Source organism: Bemisia tabaci, chromosome 2 (assembly GCF_918797505.1).
Source record: "Bemisia tabaci chromosome 2, PGI_BMITA_v3".
NCBI lineage: Eukaryota > Metazoa > Arthropoda > Insecta > Hemiptera > Aleyrodidae > Bemisia > Bemisia tabaci.
Window position 1 is genome coordinate 48,830,784 of NC_092794.1, and position 23,511 is coordinate 48,854,294.

Consider the following 23,511-nt stretch of genomic DNA (forward strand, 5'->3'; position numbering starts at 1 on the left):
CATCATAGCATATTTTGAGCAAACTCAACCAAAGTTTTTTTCAACTCTCAAAAATAAGAGACACCTCAGCGCGCGTCGATGACGGCGCAGAGATACAACTATTCGTACTCGATTGATGTCCGCGTTGCATCTGTAAAATTGAAGGCGCGATGGCGCGAGGCGTACGCTCACTACATATATCAAATTATGCTCACTGATAAAAAAAAATTCGGTCGTGTGAACCGAACATTCGGTGTTCCATATCATCGCAAATATTCGGTTTGTCTAACTGAACTTTTGGTTCGTGTAACCGAACGTTCGACATATATGAATATGACTAACCGTACTTCGTCAGTTTACTTTACCGCAAAAGTTCGGCTACACGAATCGAACATTCCGTTCGACAAACCGAAAATTCAGTTTAGCACACATAATTAGTTGGATTGACATGAAACACCGGCTTCAGTACATATGATCGAACTTTTTTTCAGTTTTGATCTGTTGTCTTTTTGATAAATAAATCGGGAGCGGAGATTTTGAAACACCGCAATCGAGATACGTAGTTTGGGAGTTTGACCGCCTATTTGTTCTTTTTTTGCTTTGCACCTTAGGCTCATTCGATAAACTCTGGGGGACCATGTTTAGCGATGGGCTTTCAAGAGAAAACCGCGCGGTCCTTTCGGCCTGCCGCTTGAGGTTTGGTCAGGCTCAAGTGGGGGCTGATTATTCGATGCGCTCTTTTTTCCCTTTCGTTCGCCGTCACCGCAAATTGGATAGGAGCGTCGCACAGTGGATCAATTCAATTAAGGAGGTCGGACATGAAATTTTGAACTAAATCTGCAAATTTTGGTGTCTGTTTTGTCACATTCTACATTTCAAGGGGTGCTTTCAGAAGAAAATTTCACGTGGAAACTAATGGATCCACTTTTAGAACCTCAAAATTTTGCACAAACGGAGTTAAAATCGTTTAAAGTTTCCTAATTTTGTCCGACCTCTCCTATTGACTCGATCCACCGTGCGTCGGGATAAAGGAGAGTGGCTCCTGCATCGCAAAGCGCGTATAAATAAGGAGTTGACGCACACATTGTTGCCAGATAGTGCTAAGCCAATCACCATATCCCCCATTCGAACTCGTGCGAAGTATCCTCATTTTATCGAGCAACTTTCAACTTCGGTGCGCGGCGATCAACCGCAGTGGTGACTCTTGCAGGTTGGTCACACTGTTTTTCCTCCATTTGAATCCATTCAAAGCAATCGATTTCAAGCGTGGTTGCCTGTTTCGATTTTACACTCTTCTAAGCGGACGAACTCTAGTGTTGCCAACTGGACCATATCTTGCAATGCTGAGGGAACTATTACAAATCCAGAAAAGCTAGAAAGTTGTGAGAGTCGTCGTCGATTTCTCTGCAAGCTAACTATTGAAATTTATAGACAAAAGAGACGAAGGGAAGATGGAATGATTCTACTGGTGGAAGTGGATGGCTACAATAGACAAAAGGGATAAGTATTAGACCAATAACAGGATTCCACGAGGTAACCGAGAGTTAGTCTATCATTTTCTCCCTTAATTTATAACAACCACCCGTTTCAACCAACAGGATCGTTCCATTTTCCATTTGTCTTCTTTGTAGATTGCTTCTTCTACCATATTCATTTAGTTAAGCTAATTTATGTTAGGTCCGACCATTTTTTTTCAGGGTGTCTTAGTGTTCAACGGTCATGCTACATTAAGAGCGTGTTTTATGGGTAAAAATGAGACTTTTTTCTACTTTTGAGTTTTTCGAGAAGTGTCTCATGTAGGAGCTATAACACCCATCCCCCTTCACTCCCCTATTCTTTGGGAAAATCTTAGTTTTTTCTGAACAAACTGTTGCTAAAATTAGGAAAAACGATAATTTTTTCAAAGAGTCAGGGGGCGATAGTCCCTCCAGGAACACTTTTAGAAAAAATGTATGGAAAAAATGTCGTATTCAACACATTTAGTACTTTCCTGCAGTACGGCTGGGACACTCTGTATACCAGATGAAAATTAATGAAAGAAAAATTACTTATTTTTACCCATAAAGCACGCTCCTACAGTGTGACCATTTTACGCTGGGACACCCTGTTTACTTTTTGATGTCTGGACCTCGATAAAATGGGTTTCATTTGAATTCGTGGCGCGACTCTGTAAATTGTAAAATTTTCGAAACGCAGTTTGACAACTCTTCGGTCCTGGGTGCGTTGTTGCTGCGGCCATAATTGACGATGTCCTGCCTTCCTTGAGCCTTTCCCCTCTCAACATGAGCCATCCACCATTGGTCCACCCCTCCGCCCCGCGTCATCCCTCTCGCCCACCACTCCCGCCGTAACCCAGTCCGGAAGTGATAGGAAAACTTTTATTGCCCTCGCCTCCATGAGCTTTTATTCATTTCCCTGAATGTTAATCACGCATAGGATTTCCTCGTGAACCCGGGATGTTTGAAAGAAAGGCCGATCCGAAAGCCATTTTCCAAATAGCCCTTTCCCGTCTCTGTATTTACTCCTCCCTAATTCACCTTGTCGAATATTTTACTCTCAAACATAAAAGTTTCGCCCTTTATAACCCTTTCCCACTCCCTGCGTCCTCATTGGTTATCCATTGGAGACTTTTCGACGCCTCTGCCCGTTAGAGGAGCTTACTCTATCATACTTAATGTAGATTCATTCTTCACTCAAAAAACGGAAACAAATAGCCACTAACAGCATTTTTTTTACTTAAAACTCCATAAATTAAATGGAAATCTTCAGAGAATCTATCAGACTGTATCTCCATGATTTGATCTGCACTTTACTTGAACTTGCAAAGGGCACATATGAACTCCTAGATTTTTAATAGTGAAAGAGGCACGCCACGCTCATTACTGTGCACGTGAGAAGAACCGAAGCGCCTTCAATTTTTAGGTTATGCAGCTTTAACGTCCTCGGAGGACGAATTGTTGTATCCAGGCGTGGAGATCCGCACCGGGTTGTGTTGGAACAGACAACGATGTTTATGTAGATAATGACGCTTCCAATGCAATGCAATGCAATGAGCCTGATGTATAAATACGGTGATGGTTTATTTTTTCCCCTTCAAGTTGATTAAAGTTTCATGCGTTCCAGTTTAGTTCGCTATATTTTTTAATCGAATTATTGGTGTATAGGATTCGCTTGATGGCAAGATTGAGTTAAATGAAATCACTCTGAAAAACAAAACAATCGTGCAAAATATCGATGTTTTATTTAGATGCTATTCATTTTTTCATTAGTCCCTCGAAAATAAGAATAGGAAATACTTGCCTCTGTCGTTTTTCTCTTTTTTTTCATGATTAATTCAAAATCAAATGAAAATAGCACAAAAATATTTTCATTGCCCATTTAGTAGACAGAACTAGAAACACATTTATCCGCGTCAAGATAAGATGTTTCGAATATTTAATCTCTTCGCATATGGACCCGTAATTTCTGTAAAGTATGGACAGAAGTTTGATGGTAGAAAAAAAGTAAATGAAAAAAGCAAGCAACTGTTAGTACTATATCTATCAAAACGAGCAAGTGTAACCGAGCGATCGTACTGCCGTAAAATTAGATTTTTTATTTTTTTCTCGAGTTTCAGTTTAAGTATATAACTTTTACTATTGATACGGATTTAATCTACAGAATTAATTATTAATTAGAATCAGTCTTGTACAGAGCGACTATATTTATCAAAACAGCACGACTGAAATGCATCATATCATCTTCCATTAGTCGCAAGAAAATAAAGAGTCATCATAAACCGCGGGAGTGGGAGGGGGAACACAACGTCCGAACCCTCTGTTTATGACATTTTCAACTTAGGCACAAGAGCTATAGAGATTAAATAGAGAAGTTCTCTTGTGCACTCCGCGGACGGCGCAACGATGTGACGTGCCCACAAAGTGAAGAAGGTGGTCGAAGAACATCCTCACAAAGCTGTTTACCGGCGGATGTATTGCCGGGATGCCTAACCAGTCAATTTGCAGGCGCAGTGAGCATCGAAGAGAGTGCTCAGGCTCACGCTGGGAGCAAGCAACCGGAGAATACTCTCTCGTTGCCACATCGCCGTAGGTAAATCTATAAAGACAGTATATTTCAGGGACCCCGCACATTTCGTCACCCCTCTGACGTTAGAAGGTACCTCAGTCTCCACGTGAACCCTCTTTTACATATAAATCCATGATTTCCGAGGCTCATGTGGAAATCGAGATACGCCTTTACACCGGAGGAGCAACGAGTTAACGCTCAAATTTTCGAAACCGAGTTTCCCTCAAGATTAGTTCAATCTATTTGAGATCAACTCGTTGATTCAGCTAAAACAGTAAAATTTGTCTTATTTGTATTAAAATTAGACCTATATGAGGTAGCCGCAAATGCGCAAAAATTAACGTTGTTTCGGACAAAACAGCCGTCAGGGATATTATTCCACTAGAGAGCTGCGCGTATTAGGTAAAATGATGCCATTTTCTATCAATTTCTGACTTTAAAATTTTTTTGCATGTGTGCCCTAAAAGCAATGTAGTAGATAGCACCTACGGCTACCTTGCCTAACATGAAAATTAACGAAGATCCAAGAGTTGAGCAGCTGGTTTGGTAATCCTTACCTAATTTGCAATAATTCATCAAGCAAATGGCTCATCTCAATATTAAGCAGTTATCATTTGGTGTAATTAGAAGAATTGGGCTGCATTTTGCAATTTGGAACTACAATATTGAGCTCAGTTTAGAAATAACGTAGGTACCATTACTTTCCCTATGCACGTGAGTGTCTACGGATGGGCTAGAAATTGTACAAATAGTTTCTAAATGCAAAATGTAGTCAAATTTATGTTTAAGGAGTTGTTCATCATTCATCATTTGTGGACAGTAGCGTTGACTTCCGAATTTAACTTTTTCGTTACTCGATTACACTGACGATATTACACATATAAACTAGGAACTACAATTTCTGGCTCAGTTTAGAGACAACGTATGCACGTAATAGTTTCTCCATACAGATAAGTGTTATTATGGATGAGTCAGAAATTGTAGCTCCCAACTGTTAAATGAAGTCCAGTTAGACTTTTGGTGGGGGGTTCTCAAAATACATTCTCCTTTGTAGATCACTCCTCAAAAGAAAACCATCGCGATGAAGCACCGTTGGAATACACAAATTCTCCGGACATGGGCGTCTCGTTCATCAGCGGGAGAAGGAACGAAAATACCGTTGAAATTTATGAATGCTCCAGGATATATCGCCGTGTTTTGAAAGAGGAGTTTTCATCCCCTGAACAATTTTTTGGAGGAGTAATAATGTCAAGTGAGGGTGAAAAACTGTTCCGTTAAGCGTCGCCAGAAAAAATGGGTCTGTTGTCCTCGAGTGTGCAAATTGTAAGACCTCTAAATCATTTTCGGGCGAGTTATAAGCTCAGGCCTCATAAAAATGATTTCTTGCCGTCGCTCTTTCATCGAACCGCGACCAAGTTCAAGTTCGTTTTTTAAGTCGGAAATCTCAGACCATCTACAAAATGCTCCTATCGGAAGCTGACTGTTCAGGGAATTTTCGCTTCAATTTTTTTACGTCGGAGATTATATTTTACTTTGGTATCGTTCGTACATTACGTAACGCTTCAAGGGTGAAGGGCGTTATGAGGAGGAGGTTATGCCCTTAGACCCTTTAAGGTCAAGACACTCAATTCTTTCACCTTACTAACTTCTCAAGGGAAAATTTTTTCTGATTTTGGCCTTATGATCATGATAAAAACTGCCATTTTCAGGCCTTGGATTCCCATTTAACAAGCTGAAGAGTCGCACAGTCCTAACAATTATCGATAACGCTTATCAGATTTTCACTATTCCAGTGGCACCCATTTTTCTAATTCCGTTTCCAAAGCACGGAGTAAAATAAGCTTCCAGGAAATTTTTTAAATTGCCAAAGAAATTCAGTGTTTGAAAATATCGAAAATGGGACCTGTTAGAGACGATATTTTTTAAAACAAAATTATGGCTCCAGGAGCCGTATTTACGAGCTGTATAGCACTTTCGTGCGTTGCGGGTGAGGGAACCGTAAGTCCCGCATTCAGGAGCCGAAGCATCGGTCCCTGAGCCCTTAGCTCTTTTAGCTAAGGGTTTAGAGGCCGTTGTTCCGGCTCCTGGATACAGGACTTACGGTTTCCTCACCCGAAACGCACGGTAGTGCTATATTGCCCGTAATTACGGCCTCTGGAGCCGGAGCTCTTTGGTGAGTGGGTATATACCGCTTTTTTTGAGTGGGTATAGCTTTTCTTGAGCGAGTATAGATTTTTTTGAGTGGTTATAGCTTCGTATTCCTTCAGAACATTTTTTGTTTTTTGTTTTTCCACGAAATTTTACGCTTTGAAAAGCCCTCAATTTCTGTTTATCGTGCCCCCAGCTCCGATTTGACAACTGGGCGTAGAATGCTCAATCGTGCATAATGCGTTTCGCGTCTGGTCATTCTTCTCCTTTCGCCCTCTCCTTCACCCTCTCCCCCCTCCCACGACCCCCAGCGTTTTCCCTCTCCATCGGGCGTCGGGCACCCCCCTCCCGCGCTCAACTTTTCTTTGCCGGTATCTTTCAGCTCCTTATTTCCTTCTACGGACCGGAAAGGGAGTTGGCGCGGTTTCCGTCCTGGCATCCTTCACCTCGAGCCTCCGCCGCTCGGCCGTTTATTCATGAGTCACCGACAACGCAAGTCAATGACCGCGAATTCCACCCAATTCCAAGTTCCGTTGCACACTTCACGCTGCTCTGCTAAGGTAAAACGCCGCATGTGACCTTCAATGTTGCCACATCACCAAAAAATGAATGCTGACTCAACATTCTGGATGTAAAAAAGTGTGTGACAACGCACGAGACAATAAGTTAACAATCACAGCAGTCACTATAGCAATGTCAAGCTGTAAAGCTAACTGCTGTGGCGGTTAGTTTAGTGTACATTCTGAATGTAAAAAAGTGTGTGCAAACTCACAAAACGCTGAGTCAACCGCCTCAGCAGTTAGCTTTATATCTTGACATCGCTATAGTGACTGCTGTGATTGTTAACTTAGTGTCTTGTGCGTTGACACACACTTTTTTACATCCAGAATGTTAAATCAGCATCTTTTTTTTCGGTGATGATCAGAGGCGCTTGAAATTTGGCATCACTGTTTTTCTTCGACTTAAATGTATATAAAACAATCGATTTTTTGCGAGGCAGCTCGTTTTACCTTACTTCGACTTTTTTAGTGGATTTAAGTGGAGGGAAAACAGTGTTGCCGACTTGCATCACCGCGCACCGCAATCAATATTTTCCCGGAGGGTATATAGGCGCATTCGGCATGAATCGATCGAAAAATAAAAATGTGATAACCGATCGATAACGATTTGATCTACCGTTGCTTTAAAAAACGATTTCGAATTGATTGACATTTATCAATCGATAGACGAAAAAATGAACCGATCGACAAATTCGTGAATCGATTAAAACATTGGAGAACCGGTCAAACCCGTGAATCAGTGAGATAACTTTTTTTATTTTTTGATCCATTCATGTCGATCGAATGATACCGTTCTATCTCAGCTAGAAATACCAAAGATTTTCCTGGTAAAAATGCAATTTGCGAGGGGAAATTTGACAACATGGAATTACAGATACGTTCTTTCGTGAGGGAAACGACAAATTCTCCCCAAAAAATAAATATTTAATCGAGGAAAATTCGGCAATGCATATCAATAAACTTACGCTGTTTTTTTCCTTTAGCTTTTATTTTCCATCCATCTCTCCTATCGTCAAATAACGATTGGGAAAATAAAAATATCAATTATTTGTTATCAAATAACAGACAGTTTAAGGCACGAAATATATTGGATCGTGACTACGAAACCAATGCTCGGATACGATTCATAGCTTTCAAAATTCCAACTTAGACGAGTGCAATATCCGAGCAATACATTTACCGGAATTGAGCTTCATTTTTATTTCGGGAGGACTTGGGATTCGACCGATGGGATGACATCGGAATATTTCGCTCCTGTGATAGCTCATAAAATATCTAATCATGATTTTACCCCGGCATTCCTCTCGCGTTTTGACGTTAGAACAAATGAAACCCAATGAGGGCAGGGGATGAGAACTTTGGCCAGCCTCCAAATTGATCGGCGGTGGCTATGCTTCGGCAGTCTGAACATTGAACAATCCCGAAATCAATCGTGTAAGCATTCTCGCTCCCTGGCCAGGCAGATGTGGGAAATTTAAAGCGCTTACACGCAACATGATCCATAGATGCGGTGAAGAAAATTATTCTACATTTTTAAAATTATTACACAAAGAATACAAAGAGAACATGGAGGGTTCCTATTGGTGGAAGCGGGGTGCTGTAATTAACAAAGTAGGTTTAGGTAATATACTAACTAACGGCGCTACCCACGAGAGACCCTATAGTTAGTCCATCAGTTTCTCTCTTATTCTGTAACAGCCGCACGCCTGAACCACTAGGATCGCTCCAAATTCTCATCGTATTCTTTGTCTATAAATTTTAATTATCAGTCCAAGTATATTTGGATAAATTCAATTAAAATTACTTCAATTACATCAGACGAAACTAGTCTACTTATGATTTGAAATTTGTATAGAAAATTCTGCTGATTGAAAAGACAAAATAAGGATGTTCGCAAGAATTTAAAAGTGTGCCAGGAAGTTTGCAACGTCACAAACGGACATACGTGGTTACATCGCACTTCTGCTATCGATTCCCTCATATGCAACACAAAATTTCCTATAGGGTTCAGGGCCGGATCAAGGGGATGGCCACATGGGCCGCGGCCCATGGCGACAAATCTAGGGGGCGGTAAATTTTGCAATTTCTTTAAATGTAGGTATAAAAAAAATCGAATTTAGAAAAAAAATTACAAACGAGAAAAGGCAATCAAATCTCTCATTTCCTGAGAGTATAGTAATTTCTAATTTTGTCGTCTTTCAGTAATACAAGAGACAGCACCTTTAATTATTCGAGTAAAAGAGAGAAAGCAAACACGCAATTTGGCCTGGAATGGCGCGACTTAGAGAGAAATGATGACGAGGACTTGCGATGAAAAGGAGAAGCCCTCGGCGCGGCGGTTGGCATGTAACACATATTAGCGCCTACAAGACTGTACGAATACTTCACGCATTGCATCAAACACAGTGCGGTCACAGCAAGTCAGCGTGAAACGGATAGCGCCTACGAGAATGCATGAATACCTCACGCATTGCACCGAAGACAGTGCGGTCAGCGTGAAACGCTTAGCGCCTACAAGACTGTCGAAATACTTCACGCATTGCGTCAAACTTAGTGCAGTCTGCGCGGCGGCGTGGCGGCGGAAGTTAAAATCATTTAACTACATTTATGTTTGTTCTTTCATAATTTTTTCGCTCATTTCATATGAATGGAAGGCCTTGTCCCCACAGAGATAGGTTTACGGAACTTAACTTTCGCGCAAAGATCCGTGAACTTTTGCTAGGAGTGTTGACAGGGCTTTCCCAAAAAAATGCGTCAAACACAAGTAAACGCGACTTCTTCGTCCTTCCCCCGCTGGCACGTTCACTTGATGGTTTTTATTGATGTTTCAAAACGAATGGGAAGGAGGCGGCAAAATACAGGCGGCCCACGGGCGGCAAGTAGGTAAATCCTGCCCGGATAGAGTTGTCCTGTGTTGCCTGATTTCCTCTCATGTTTTACTTATCTAACAACAAAGTGAACAACATATTGACAGGAAATTTTGTAAATACATTCTTCATAGTTCAGGGTAAATTCCAGAAAGGCTCGAGGCAAATATGTTCCTTAATAATCCCGTAAAAACATGGTCTATCGCTTTTTCTATAAATTTTAATAATAATTCCCGCTGTACTCTACCGGGCACCGATCCGATCAATCGAAACAAAAGTCGCAGCAAATAAACCAATTCATTAAATTCAAAGCTCAATCCTCGGATAGAAATTTTAGCTTAATTCCAACGGTGATGGGGAGTAAACCATCGAATATCGATATCTCTCCAATTGATGTTATGGTGAAGAATCGATGATTAATCTTTTCTATTTAATTGATCTTTTCCATTGGTTTATACGGCTGGTCAATCGATGTATCGCAAAGCACGACACTCCACTGCACTCCAAGTATGGACAGAGATCCGCAAAAAAGGTAGCGTTGCTCGCTGAAGTCTTTACTGATTATTCAGTCACTTACCCACACGCCGTGAGAATGGCCCTTTTTCCAACTCCACTCTTAGAAAAAAACCGACAACTGCCGCAAGGATGGGAAAGGGGAGGGGGAGGGAAAAGAGCAAGGCCCAGCGGTGGGGATCTACCTCTTGAGTTCTCGGTAAAACTGTTTGGCTTCGGTGCAAGTAAGTTCATTTCCGTTTTCCGGCTCATTACCCCGACTTTGTTCGGGCGGACTCAGATTTAGAATATTCGCGCATTAGAGCTATGCCGCGCTGAGCAAAAACGCCGTATGTTCATTGAATGTTGAAAAATTTTTCTCGATAAAATTCATATTTTATAGCAGATAGGGACCATTTTCACCAGTTTTACGTAATGCTACATAGACATAGGGGAACGGGTTCTGAGCCTCCTTACGCCGCCATGCTAAGGAAAAGCGCCGTATGAGCCTTCAGACGTTGCCAAGTTTCCTCCGATAAAACCTGGATTTACTGCGAAAATTGTGAATAATAGTTTCTAAAATCTTCGTACAATTTTGTACGAAATTTAATCTAAAGTATCTGAAAATTGCAAGGAAAAGTATGTATGAATGTTGTCAAAAATACATGTTTTATCAAGGGAAATTTGGCAAATCTCGAATGTTCATACGCCGTTCTTCCTTAGCACGGCAGTACGCGGTGTTACAAAAAGAAAAGAGAGGAGAGGTCCTAGTCGCAAATACCACCGTGTTGAGAATGAATACCGTATGAGCAATCGTGCGTTAGCAAATTTTCCCTGATGAAACATTAATTTTTTAGAAAAGCCGTTAATATTTCTCATGATTAAACAACAATTTTTGAGAAAAACCGGGAATATTTCTATCCTCTATATACTTACTGATTCTTTAGACTAAATTGTAATCACAATTCTCCGAAAAATTGAGGAAGAAATCATGCTCAAGTTTTACAGAAACATCTGGATTTGGCAACGTTTGTCGGTCCATACGGCGTTTTTCCGTAGCAAGGCAGTAAAAGCCTACCTTTCTAAAAGTAATAAAATATTTTTTCCAATAAAAATATTTTTTTCAGCTATTTCTTAGACCTCCTCCGTTCAATGATGCAAAATTGTGGGGGGGAGGGTGTAGTGTCAGGACAATCTTACGTCATCCAATGAGCAGTGAGATGCTGTCATGAGGGTGTGTCTTGCGGGGTCAATAAATTGGCTAAAACGTCTCACGTGATACTTGAATCTCGACGGCGAAACTACATAACTACAAGAGGAGATATGTCAGTTTGTAACGTTGCAAACGTTCTGGCATACTCTTATTATTGAATGGAAACAAACCGAACGTCAGTTTTTAAAAACTACCTCGGTCATCCATCTCTGTGCGAAGATGAATCTACAAAAATGTCGATGTTATAGCGTTGATTCGTTTTCCGTTGATAAAATCAAATTGAAGCGGAGATTTTGAAACAGCGCAAACGAGATAGGAGATACGCGACCCTCTAGTTACATTGTCGATATGTAAATCGTCGCTTCTCCAACGTAAGGGTGTATCTCTATTTTCAAATGAGCCCCAGGGAGTATGGTGCCGCACGGAGGACAGGGCTCATGTTGAAATTGAGAGACGCCCCCGCGTCGGTAACGCGACGAAACACGGCTCCTTCCATACGAACTTTGTCTCTCGAAACTTTTACGTAAACTTGAAAAACTTGCGGAGTAAATCTCCCGCTAATTTTAAAAAGAAACGTTCACGATTTTTCCGGAAAACTCATGTATATTCTCGCCGAAAATTTTGCAGCAGTCGATGTCAAAGTCGATGCGGAGTTTTTTCTCATGCAGCATGGCAGGTCAAAGCGGAGTCGCAATTTTGCATGAAAAATATAGTATTGAAACCTCGTGTGAAATATCGAGAAGGGCCGTTTTTGGGCCCACCTCAGCTGAATTCTCAACTCTGCGATTTTTTGCTCATTGATCAAAATGCATCAAGATTTATTCATTTCTGATCTCCGACAGGTCTAATACTGGCGTAGATATGGGCCTGAGATCTGGTTTTAGCGGAAAATGTGGACTTTCTGGTATTCGGGACCCGCATAACCCTCATTGTTTGCCAAAATCAGCCCTCAGACTCATGTATGACTAGAATTAGACCCAAAATGAGACCTAAAATGACAAAATCAAGTTAGTTTTCGCAAAATATAGACCTGCACTGAGCCAAAAATCGTAAAGTTGAGGAAATTCAGTCACGATGCCCCTCCTTCACACTGAAAAATACGATGAGAGTGTAGATTTTCGACTCCAAAAAACTTTTCTACTTGTTATATTTTTATATGAACCTTTAAGCAGAACGGAGCTAACACATCAGCTATTTTCAAAGTGAACTGGACAATTCAATTTTTTACGAAAGGAAGTTTGTGCAGATTCCTGTGAAAATTTTCAGGAATTTGCTTTGTACTATGCAGAAAATTTGCTGGAAAATCCGCACGACGATTTTCATGTAAAAATTACATTGTCTAATTATAAACTTGGCAGTAGCTGATATAGCTTAGTTCTCTCCTGCCTAATTATTACGTCGACTACATTATTACAGTTAAACGCATAACCACGTAACGTCCGAGTACTGAGAAAGCTCGGTCACGGAATTCGCAAAACACCAGGGAACATTTTACGGTTAAGGTTTTGCATGTTGTCCGTGTCGGAAAACAAAGAGACCCGGTGAAAACCTTTATCACTCGACTCAACAAAGCTTCAATTGATAGGATGGAGATGTTAGTCTCCTCCCTACATTCATCAAATTCAAATCACGCTAAAACAACAAAAGTAATTTCATAATCATCGGTGTCGTTCAAAGGGAATTCCTCCATTATTCATCCCTCCACGCGCGGAATTCCAAAGGAAGAGAAGGGACGGCGCACAGTGGAGCGAGTCAAATAGAGAGGGCGAACATGAAATTTTTGACTAAAATTGCAAATTTTGATTTTGATTTTGTCATATTTTATCTTTACGGGATGCTCGTAGATGAATATTTTACAAAGAAACCAATGAAACCACTCGCAGAATTTCAAAGTTTTGTATAAACGGAGTTCCAAGCGTTTAAAGTTTCCAAATTCTGCCCGACCTCTCCTGATAATTCGGTCTAGTGTGCGGCGGTGTACAGTGGGATGAGCCTTTTGGAGTGATTGGATAGGGTGTTGAAACTTAAAAGCTGATATCTTCGTTAATACAAAACAAAGAAGTTTAAAAAATTGCAACTGATTTTCTATAAAATGATTTAGAAAATCCCTTAAAATTAAAAATTAGATGAAAGATACATCAAAACGAACCGAGTTTATCAGAAAGGAACCGCAACTCACATTTTCGGAAATTATGATGTTAACTTAATTATATCGCATATATGTGCAATAAGACAGCCCAATGACTAACTACACATTTGAAACACTGCTACTCGAAGCATAGGTGCATCTATCGAGTTAGATACGTATGTAGTGCGCCTTCAGATTTTGAATACGCAACACGCTCATCCTTCGAGTTTGAATAGTTGCTCGTTCCACTTACACAGGTTCCTGATTCAGTCCACCGAGCGGCGTCGCCTTTCAAAGCGAAGGCGTGTTTCCCGCGGGCGAGGCAAGCTGTGCGAGAGAAGCGCGGGAAAGTATAGCGAAACGGAAGAAACGTAAAAAAATGTTGAATGAGAGGCGTCGCGCAAATAGATGGGTCAGGACTGAATCTAATTATAGAGCCAATCGGAAACTCGCGCGAATAGATTAAGGCATCATTTCTAGATTTTATTGGGAAATTTCTACGGTCGCCGCTACCGGCCGGGCCGCTTTCATCTATTCTCCCTCGCTGAGGAATAACGCCGCATGAGTGTCCGCATGTTGCCAAATCTTGACCAAATTTAAAGCAGAAACATACCAAGTCACGTCGAGTTTGAGCCGAGAAAGAGAGGTTTGAAATTTGAAATTCGAAGTTTGAAGTTGAGGTTTAAAGTTTTATTCCTCCATAAGACTAAGGGTCATGTTCATAGTCATTCGTCGTTAAATCACTCCTTTCCTTAAGAGGCCCCATGCGTTGGCCAAAATGCGAGGTCTTATTTCCGCTCCCATTTTATTTTATCGAAAAGAGAGAAGTCAATATTGAAACTTGAAATCTGTACAGAATATTCTGCTTACAGAGAAAAATAATCAAGAAAGTTTTCGATAAATTAGGTTGACTAGTGTTCTGATGAAACATTTTGACAGGGAGTCTGTAACATCGCAAACGGAAATACGTGTGGTTTCGCACTTTGGCCATCGATATGGTTAACATGGCTAGTCAGGAAGGTTAATGGCGATCCTCGACAGAGCACCGTGAAAAATGCAATTTTAACAAAAACTCAACTCTTTGTAAAGACTTTTTGACCTCAATCCACCTTGTAAGACGCTTGCAACACAAATTTCAGTGAATTTTATTCACGCACTTTGATAACTCATTTGAAAAGTTCGAAGTTTACGCACGGTCCAAAAAAAAAAAAATATTCCGTCGAAGGAAATTCGGCAATATTCCAATGCTCACACGGCGTTGTTCTTCAGCACAGCAGTGTTCTCATCCTATCGCTATGTTTACAGACGCACAAGTCACGGTGAACGCTTAATTGCTCCTGCCGCGCTTGAAAGGAACACGTCAGACATGCTGGAGTTGTTGAATAAACATAGGTTTTTCTCCCTTCTTACCGCGCCTTCAAGTAAACAAACAAACGATCGAACATAAAAATTGATCGATGCAAAGGGATCCAGTTATCGAAGCCCTTGATTTTTTTTTCATTTTCACCTTGGCATTTCCGGGGTCGTCCAAGTAACACGCAAGATTTTTTAAGGGGAGGAGGTTTCAGCTTACCTTACAAGTGATCTCACGGCGAGGACTGTTGCAACTATTCGAACTGGATGGACGTGCAGGTTGCGTAACGAAAGCTGCAGGCGCACTAAGTGCACTATCAGCAGTGGCGCGATGCGTTAGTTCTGACTACATGTTAAGTCTTGAATCAGTGGGGGACTTAATTGCAAAGAGACTTATAAGAGGTGGCCGCAACACCTAAAAAACAAATATATGAGCTCTCCTAACTCTCCGAACTCGTTTTTTATTCTCCATTGTTCAAAGTAGTAATATTCTGTACTGATCATAAAGATTAGTCGATTGAAGATTATTTTCAACTGGGCATTCAGCTGATTCCCATTCTTCATGGTTTTTACATCAGCCTATAGACGAGCCAGCTTTCTCAACATTTTTAAGTAAAGACCAAGAAACGGGTCGTCTGCCACGTGTCTTATGCTACAAGTGTAATCGTTTCAATGTTGTCGCATTGCAATCAGATTTCCAATATTCCCTTATCCCCAGTTTACGGTACCAGTTTGCGCAAAAAATTCTCTGCTTCCACTACCTCAAAAGCGCGTCGGCCTCCTACGGTTTAATGGTTGTATAGCGCCAGCTCCATGATCGGGAGGTCGCGGGTTCGATTCCCGGCCAGGCGACCCGAGTTTGATGGTCTCAAACGATGGTTGCCTGAGACTGGTTGTTAGGGACGGTGGGGGCTGGGACTAAAGCGCAGGATTAGCCTTTATGGGCTATTTCGAATAGTAGAAAAAAAAATAAAGGCATTTTTCAAAATTTACAGTCCTTCAAAATGAGCTTTCCGTGTGATTTTGCTAAAAATGCACCTTGACCCCTAGCCCCCCCCCAAATTTTAGCGTACCTCAAAATCTTTTGACGTGCATAAGGAGCCCATAGATATGGTGTTCCCTGCAAATTTTGAACGAAATCGAACGGATAGATTCTGAGATATCGCTGTAGACAGATTTGGGGGACGCCGGATGGACGGACACACATTTTTTCAAGTATGGTAATTTTGACTCCTGGGACCTTAAAACGTCTAGAAATGATCAACTTCCCCCCCCCCCCCTTGGAAGATGACAATACTTTCTCTACCCTAGGATAGCGAGAAAGTAAAAATAGCGCCCTTGGGGTTTGCGCTTTTGGAATGTTGCCCTGAGGGATGGAACCGCGTAAGGGCCGAGGGGTGGAGCGCAGGTAACCACCAGCGCTAATGATAAAATGAAAAAGGAAATACGAGAAGTTTGCATCCTTGAGGAAAGCACTTATCCGGAGTCGGTGAAATCACTCGCTGGAGTCGTGAAGAAAGTTAGACGTGGCATTTGAGAAGCAATGGAAATACGAGCCATTCGCAGACCGCAGCGGGGTGCGGTTCAGGTCGCGGAAACCCCAACAAGGAAAGGGAGGAAAAGAAAAGGATAAATGTGCGAGGCTGACAGAGCAGTCGCGGTGCAGCTCTCAACGAGGTGTCTGCACGGCTTGGCGAGCGGCCAAGAGGTGTAGGGTGCCAGGAGTTGAAAAACGGTCGGCGAGCGGGCGGGGGGTCGACGCCGGGAAAAGACTAACGTGTTAATGAACATGCTGTTGACATTTTCGGTGAATATTGAATAAGTTAGGGGCGCGGGGAGAGTGGGCTAATTCAAAAACAACCAGTCCATCAACAGGTGAGTCGGGTTGGGCTCGTGTCGGGGTGGCGGAGGGCGGGGGGCTCGGAAGTTTCAGCAAGCTGCAGCTTGCATTTGTTCGGTAAATTATGACTTGCTGCTTTTTATCTGGTGCTCCTTAATTTCATTAGCTCATTCTCGGCTGGCTCTTACATGCAATTAACCGCCGGGGTATCAAGGCGCCCGGCAGGAGGAAAGCTATTAGGCTACTCCTGGCCGAGGAGCAAGGGCGGACGCGAAATCACGCTACCAATCCGGGCGTCTTTCTTATCCGCGAATGCGGTGTTAGGAGTTCTGTCGTCGAAATCCTGAGATTGCTCCGATATTCGCTTTTGAATGGAATGGAGTGTTCACGCAGGGAGAGAATGGCCAAAAACCTTGCTGGAAAATAAAAATAAAACACATTTGATCTAGAGTCCAGACTCTTGAAAACATTGACAAGAAAAATGACTCTTGATTCAATCAGATTTAAAGCTTAAATCAAAAGGAAATCCGCTCAAATCAAGAGGCTTGGTTCTTGATTTACCGTGGTTTTAACCATCAATGAACGTGCTAGCGGGGGAGGGGTGCATAAGACACGTTTACTCGTGTTGAACACATTTTTTGGGAAAGCCCTGTCAACACCACTAGCAAAAGTTCACGGAACTTTGCGTGAAACTTAAGTTCCGTAAACCTTTCTCTGGGTGGACAAGGCCTTCCATTCATAAGAAATGAACGAAAAAATTATGAAAGAACAAACATGAACGTGGATTAGTGATTTTAACTTCCGCCGCCGCACCGCGCCGCGCCGCTGCTGAACGCACTGTCTTTGATGCAATGCGTGAAGTATTCACGCAGTCCTGTAGGCGCTATGCGTTTCACGCTGATCTCACTGCGTTTGCCGCAATGCGTGAAGTGTTCATGCATTCTTGTAGGCGCTATCCGTTTCACGCTGACCGCAATGACCGCACTGTGTTTGATGCAATGCGTGAAGTATTCGTGCAGTCTTGTAGGCGCTAAATTGTGTTACATGCCGTCCGCCGCGCCGAGGACTTCTCCTTTTCATCTCAAGTCCTGGTCATTATTTCTCTCTTGTTTTAATATGTCCGCACATATTAGAGTTAGTTAGTTAGTCATTTTAATTTACGACGATCAGCAAGATTACGTATTTAGGAAGAGCTAGTAAATTATATAGTAAATGTATACAAAAACTATGTCAAATATGTTCTGTACAAACCGAACGGTCTTAACAATTCTATAAGAAATCTGGATAGTTTGAGTTTATAGGTTGGCTGTACTTTGGGGCCCCAAGAGCAGCTCCATAACTTAACTACCAAAATTACTGTCATTTTCAATCCTCTCCTCATTTATGCGATCTAACCTCAGTTAGATTTTGATTTTTTAATGAACTGGAGGTTTAAATTCATACATCAAAATACGTTAATATCTCCGTTAAGAGTTACTTCTTCGTTGTAAAAATCGTGTTCAAGCATAGTCAATTTTTGACATTTGACACGATTGGACACTTTCCCGCTTACGATATTGGCTTCGGAGGGAGATCGGTTTCTTCGAGAGTTACAGGCCTCTCATACTGCCCCCAGTGCGGCTGTTTCAGGGCTTTATTCGTATTCTAAAATTGCCCTGCTTTCCATAACTGTCAAGTAAGCTTTTCGGTGTCAGGAGTAAACGTGGTCGGATTTTCATCACCCTTACGACTTTGCTCGGTCATGCTGCATGCTCTATTTACCATACCGGGGAAAATCGCCATATGACAGTTCAAACGTTGCCGCAAGGATAGAAATTTCCTTTTGGATCAATCGAAATCATTGTTCAAAATACCGGGACAAGACTGATTTTAGTCCATCAATCCGCCCCGTATTTTATAATACCATCACCCGTTTCAACGAATAGGATCACTCCATTTTCTCTTTTTCTTCTTTGTCTCCATGAATTTCAATCATCAGCCTGCTGCGAAAGACATGCACTTAGCTTTAAAATTATATGGTTCTATTATTTTCTTTTTTTTAAATCAGTGATGCAAATAGGAACTTACATTATCAATTATACATACGATTCGTTAAATACAGTACAGCGTCGTGTTACTCGTGATTGTTAAGGACGGTATTTATTTTTACGAGGCTGAGTCTGTAGAGTTCGGATCCATTCGACATGCGGGAAGATTGCTCATTCGTTGATTGCCTAAACAAACGTTATTTTGAAAATGTACTCGTTCTTCTCATTAGGCACTGGATTTTAATTGAATTCTCGTCACCCGATGGCTTTCATTTGTGCTGTTGCCCATTGTTTGTTTGAGCCAATTAGAAATGAATCCTGTAATTTCCATTACCTTCCAACTGAAACGGTTCTGTAATAGGTACGTCCTAGAACGATTCACCGGTCTTTCTTTAAAAAAATATCCGACCTTCACTTCACGCTGACGTGTCTGTTACTATCAAGTTAGTATTCGTGTAGAAGATTGACAGAGAAATACTATGGATTAACTCTGAAAGTATGTCTCTGGTAAATATCTCGGAATAGATGTGGACTCTCAACATAACACGGCGATCCCTCTCATTATGACTTGGGTTTGAAGAGCTTTTTTTGAACTTGGGAGTTCACATTAGAAGAAAAAACCAGTGGCACTATCGTGTTCCTTGGAAAATTTCACGCATAGAAGTACTTAAATCGAAAATAATTGACGTATGTTTCGGTTTCAAAACCCCCTTTCCCTACCAAAGACAAGGAGTGATCCTCAACTGCTATCTCGATTATGGTGGAAGCTTATTTACTCATTTTCGTTGCTCCAACTTTCAATTGTTAACTCATCTACCAGGTGGATGTTGGACAGCGTGTTGAGAATTTCGTTTCATAATCAAACCAAAGTTTAGAGGCATCCATAGACGATCAGATTCCGAACCTTATTTGATCAAAATAGACCATTTGGACCACATTTTGTCATCAGGAACTACAATTTTTTGCCCGTAAAACACCCAATGCCCTTTCTGCACCCAGCGCCTCAATTTCTGGCTCATTTTACAAAGAGCATTTGTGCCATTAGTTTCCCTATGCAAATAGATGCTCTCTTATTGCAAAATTCAGTTCAATGGGGATGTTTCATGTGTGAGGAATTTGCGATCTTATGCAAAGGTTGGCGAGAAACACGATGGTGTCACTGGTTTTCTCTGAAATTGACTCCCAAGCTCAAAAAAAGCTCTCAACCTGAGGTCAAAATGGAGGGGATATCCCACGCTATGCTGAGAGTCCACCTCTACATCAAAACAAAATCTCCATGCAAAGATAGGGAGCAAGTACATTAGCAGGGTTGCTGTGTTTTCAGTTTTGGAGTCCCCAAATGAAGTGGCAGCCCTGTCAATGTATTTGCTCCCTATCTTTGCATGGAGAGATTGTCTTAATGTAGAGGTGGACTCTCAAGATACCGTGGAATATCCCCTCCATTTTGGCCTCAATTTGAGAGCTTTTTTTGAGCTTGGGAGTTGATTTCAGAGAAAACCAGTGGCACTATCGTGTTTCTCGCGAACTTTTACAAAAAATTCAACGGTCAAATCGCAAATTCCTCTCACATGCAACATCTCCATCGTCCACAAGGAAATTTTGAATCCCCGAAAGTGAAAGTTTCCACCTGTCGCCAAAAGACTAGTGGTGGGTCTTTCTTCGTCTCTGGTTCGAACCCATTAGTATCACCCCACTTTCCATGTATTTTCCTTGTCTATCGCTTAGTCTATCGATTCCCGGGCGACGCGGCGTTAGGGAGCGTGGAAACGGATTGCGTTGCGGGCGGCACATGACTAGCAGCGGGCGAACGAGGGAGTCTTGTGGCTCAGTGTGTCATTCAGGATTCAGCTAGGTCTCGGCAGCGGGGGGGGGGGGGGGGGGGGGGGGCGAGAGCAGGGGCCAGGGTCTACCGGGGGTGGGACGCGAGCGGGAGGGATGCGTTGCGTTGCCGGCACGGTGCTCTGCGCGTGCATGCGCGATGAACCCGTGCGCGCGGGCCTCCTCCGGCACGCCAATGTTTTGCCGCGTTGGCTACCGCTGTGGCGCTCGTGCTCGTCAGTAAGGAGCAAACATGTTTTTCGGGAGGGCTCTCGTTCTCGTGCACCTGCCTACCCGTGGCCTCCGTTTCCCTCGACGGGTCGCAGCCCCCAGTGCGTTGGCCGTGATGAGCCTCGGATTTTGAGATGTCCCCGCGTTTCCAGTCGATATCCGGTCCCCGCGCCAGCATGCTCGTCCGAATCGCCCTCGCCCGCTGCCCATCCCGTTGCGATGAGCTTTCCTTCCAGTCCCCCATGCAATGACAAGCTGCAGGATTGTCACTTTCGTCAAGGTATTTCTGCACTTCTAACTCCTCCCCAGCCTCTCTTCGCTCGACCCCCCACCTCGTAGTTTCCCAGACGAGGGAACGTAACCAAACTCTACGTTAGATTTCTTTACGCAACGGGCCACTAGATAAGTTATGTATTGGAGCACCACGCACCATGGTTCCTGTTCACAATTTCATTAGGAAAAGGAATCACCTAACGGAAAGTATAGAGATCAACTCCTAAACAAGATATGCGTGTTGATAATTAATATTATTGTTGCAAAACTACCAATGACGTCATTTTTACGATCCTTTTTCCATTTAATCTGTGTCAAAAATACTTGTCAAAAATATCTTTTTTAGGAGTTGATTTTTCGAACTATCAGTTGTGAGTATGGTTTTCAACCTAAGATTTTGAAGAGAAAGAATGTGGCACTTGCTTCTAGTTTAGACCTTGTCCAGTCGCCCATTTGTATTTTCTTCGGAAATTATTGGAAGTTTTCATTGAAAGATTCACAGATTTATCCATGGTGTCAAAAATCAGCGAAATTTTGGACAGAAATTACGGTGTCATCTTTGCGTGAAAGATAAAAATTGCGTAAGCAGATTTTGCAACCATTATTGGAAGTACGTTCTTTCGTCCGGGAAACAACGACCTGTCCGTCCACTTTTCACTTCTTTTAGTTTCGTAATCATTTTCTTTTGGATTTTACATTTTCTGTAGCGGTGAATCGTCGCAAGAATTCTTCGGCTCCTCAAAATTGTCTTTTTATAGATGCCACCCGAGTAGCACAAAGCAGTGAAAATATTGAAATTAAATTGCAATTTGATTTCAATAAAAATGTAATTTTTTTTACCATTATAGTGCAACATTTTTACATAATTTAGTCGATTTATGCCGATTTTAAACAATAAAAAAAAAATAAGTTCTATGCGTCAGGAAAATAGGCAATATGCAATGAAATGAAAAATGTTGAAAAGTTAAAAGTTTGAAAGTTTCAATAAATGGGGCCCCTTCAAATAGGAAGTAGGCAACATACACAGCACTCGGTGGAATCGCAATATTTTTACAATGTAATTGCTACTTATTGCAATCTGTGCTAATTGAGTATGTTTGTGGCGGCCTCCATTATGTAAACTATAACGGGCCTACTTAAGGAAATGAACTTTTTAAGGAACGACTAAGGGTTGTATTCATATATAGTCGTTCCTTCAGCAGCTCCTTTTTTTCACTGCGATATTCGGTTTACATTGTGATTACGGGAGGTTTCAGCAACCTTTTAAAGTAGCCACCCTAATTTCATAGTATAACTTTTGAAACAGGTCCTTGAAGGGATTTTAATAATTTTTTACGGCAAAAAATACGTAACTAGAAAGGAAATATCTAGTTTTGTAAATTGTAAGGTTGGCTCGCACCTACCTCAATGTTCGTAAAAATCAGTAAAGTTTTCTTTTTATTTTGTGGAAAAACGTTTCGTATTCAGTAGCAAATCATCGGTATCCCTTAGAAGGATCCATTCTCGAGTTATACTGATGTATTCTTCTAATTGAAAGCGGCAAAAATTGTCATTTTCATGATGCTATTCTGGGAGCATCCTCAAAACTCCATTAACCTCGGTGTAAACCAAAAAGGTCCTTTTAAGGACAGGAGCTACTTAAGGAACGACTATGTTCGACCCTTAGTCGTTCTTTAAGCAGCGAATTTTCTGGAGCAAACCTTTTATGTTTTTCATGATGATGAAGGATGCCTTTAACATTGCATCAATGAAAGGCTCATTTGCAAAGACGAGCTTTGAATAAAATCCCTCCGAATAACTTAGGCAACTACTCCATACGATGATTTGCCGTTATAGAAAATGTAAAATCCAAATTAAAAAATATTAGAAATTTAAAAATTTTAAGATGATACTTTTAAGTATGTAAACATCAAATAATTTTTTATGATAATTTTTTTATTTTGCGTACAGTTTAAGTATCGTAGTTCATCGGAAGGATCTATTTCAAATATTATTCTATTGCATTTTATCTTGGGTTCGTAAACTTTGTCCAATCACCGATGCCGTTTTAACAGCCTTTACAATTCAAGCTGTATAAAGCCCTCCTGAGGAGAGAAGCAATTTGAGTAGCAACTATGAATACAGCCTTTAATTGCCGCAGTTGAAAAAAAGTTCCAAAGTTGGCGAAATGGAAAATCATATTTATGACCCTGTTGTTATGATACTGCTCATATTTCGTCCAGGAGACGACTCGTGGAAGTTAAAAAATAATATCGTTCCGAGGGAATAAAATTTTATTGAATTTGGTGCGAAACGACGCGACGTGAATGATAGAAAATATAATATTAGTTCTACATGCTCTCTCGTCTTTGAATCTGAAGCCTTTTACCATGGTAGCTGTGCTATCTGAGAAATTTTGAAGAGAAATCTTCGAAAACGATCAGCCGTAGTTATGTACTTACCCGAAGTTTCAAGTTTCGTGTTCGTTTTGTGTTTTGTGTGTTCTCATCTTATTTTATCAGTCAATATTTATCATAT

The 23,511-nt window shown here is 41.5% G+C and overlaps 1 protein-coding gene across 4 annotated transcripts in view; it reads left to right on the forward strand.

Annotated features, from left to right (window-relative positions):
* Positions 1–23,511, forward strand: part of SK (small conductance calcium-activated potassium channel) — a 398,226-nt gene that overhangs the window by 224,431 nt on the left and 150,284 nt on the right. Inside the window, exon 1 of one of the 4 annotated variants that reach the window (XM_072297496.1) lies at positions 20,692–21,001. The exons of the other annotated variants lie outside the window; for them this stretch is intronic. Coding sequence (XP_072153597.1) covers positions 20,969–21,001 — 33 coding nt within the window. The 5' untranslated portion in view covers positions 20,692–20,968. Of the gene's footprint in view, positions 1–20,691; positions 21,002–23,511 lie in introns of those variants that run through there. 4 annotated transcript variants of the gene reach the window in all.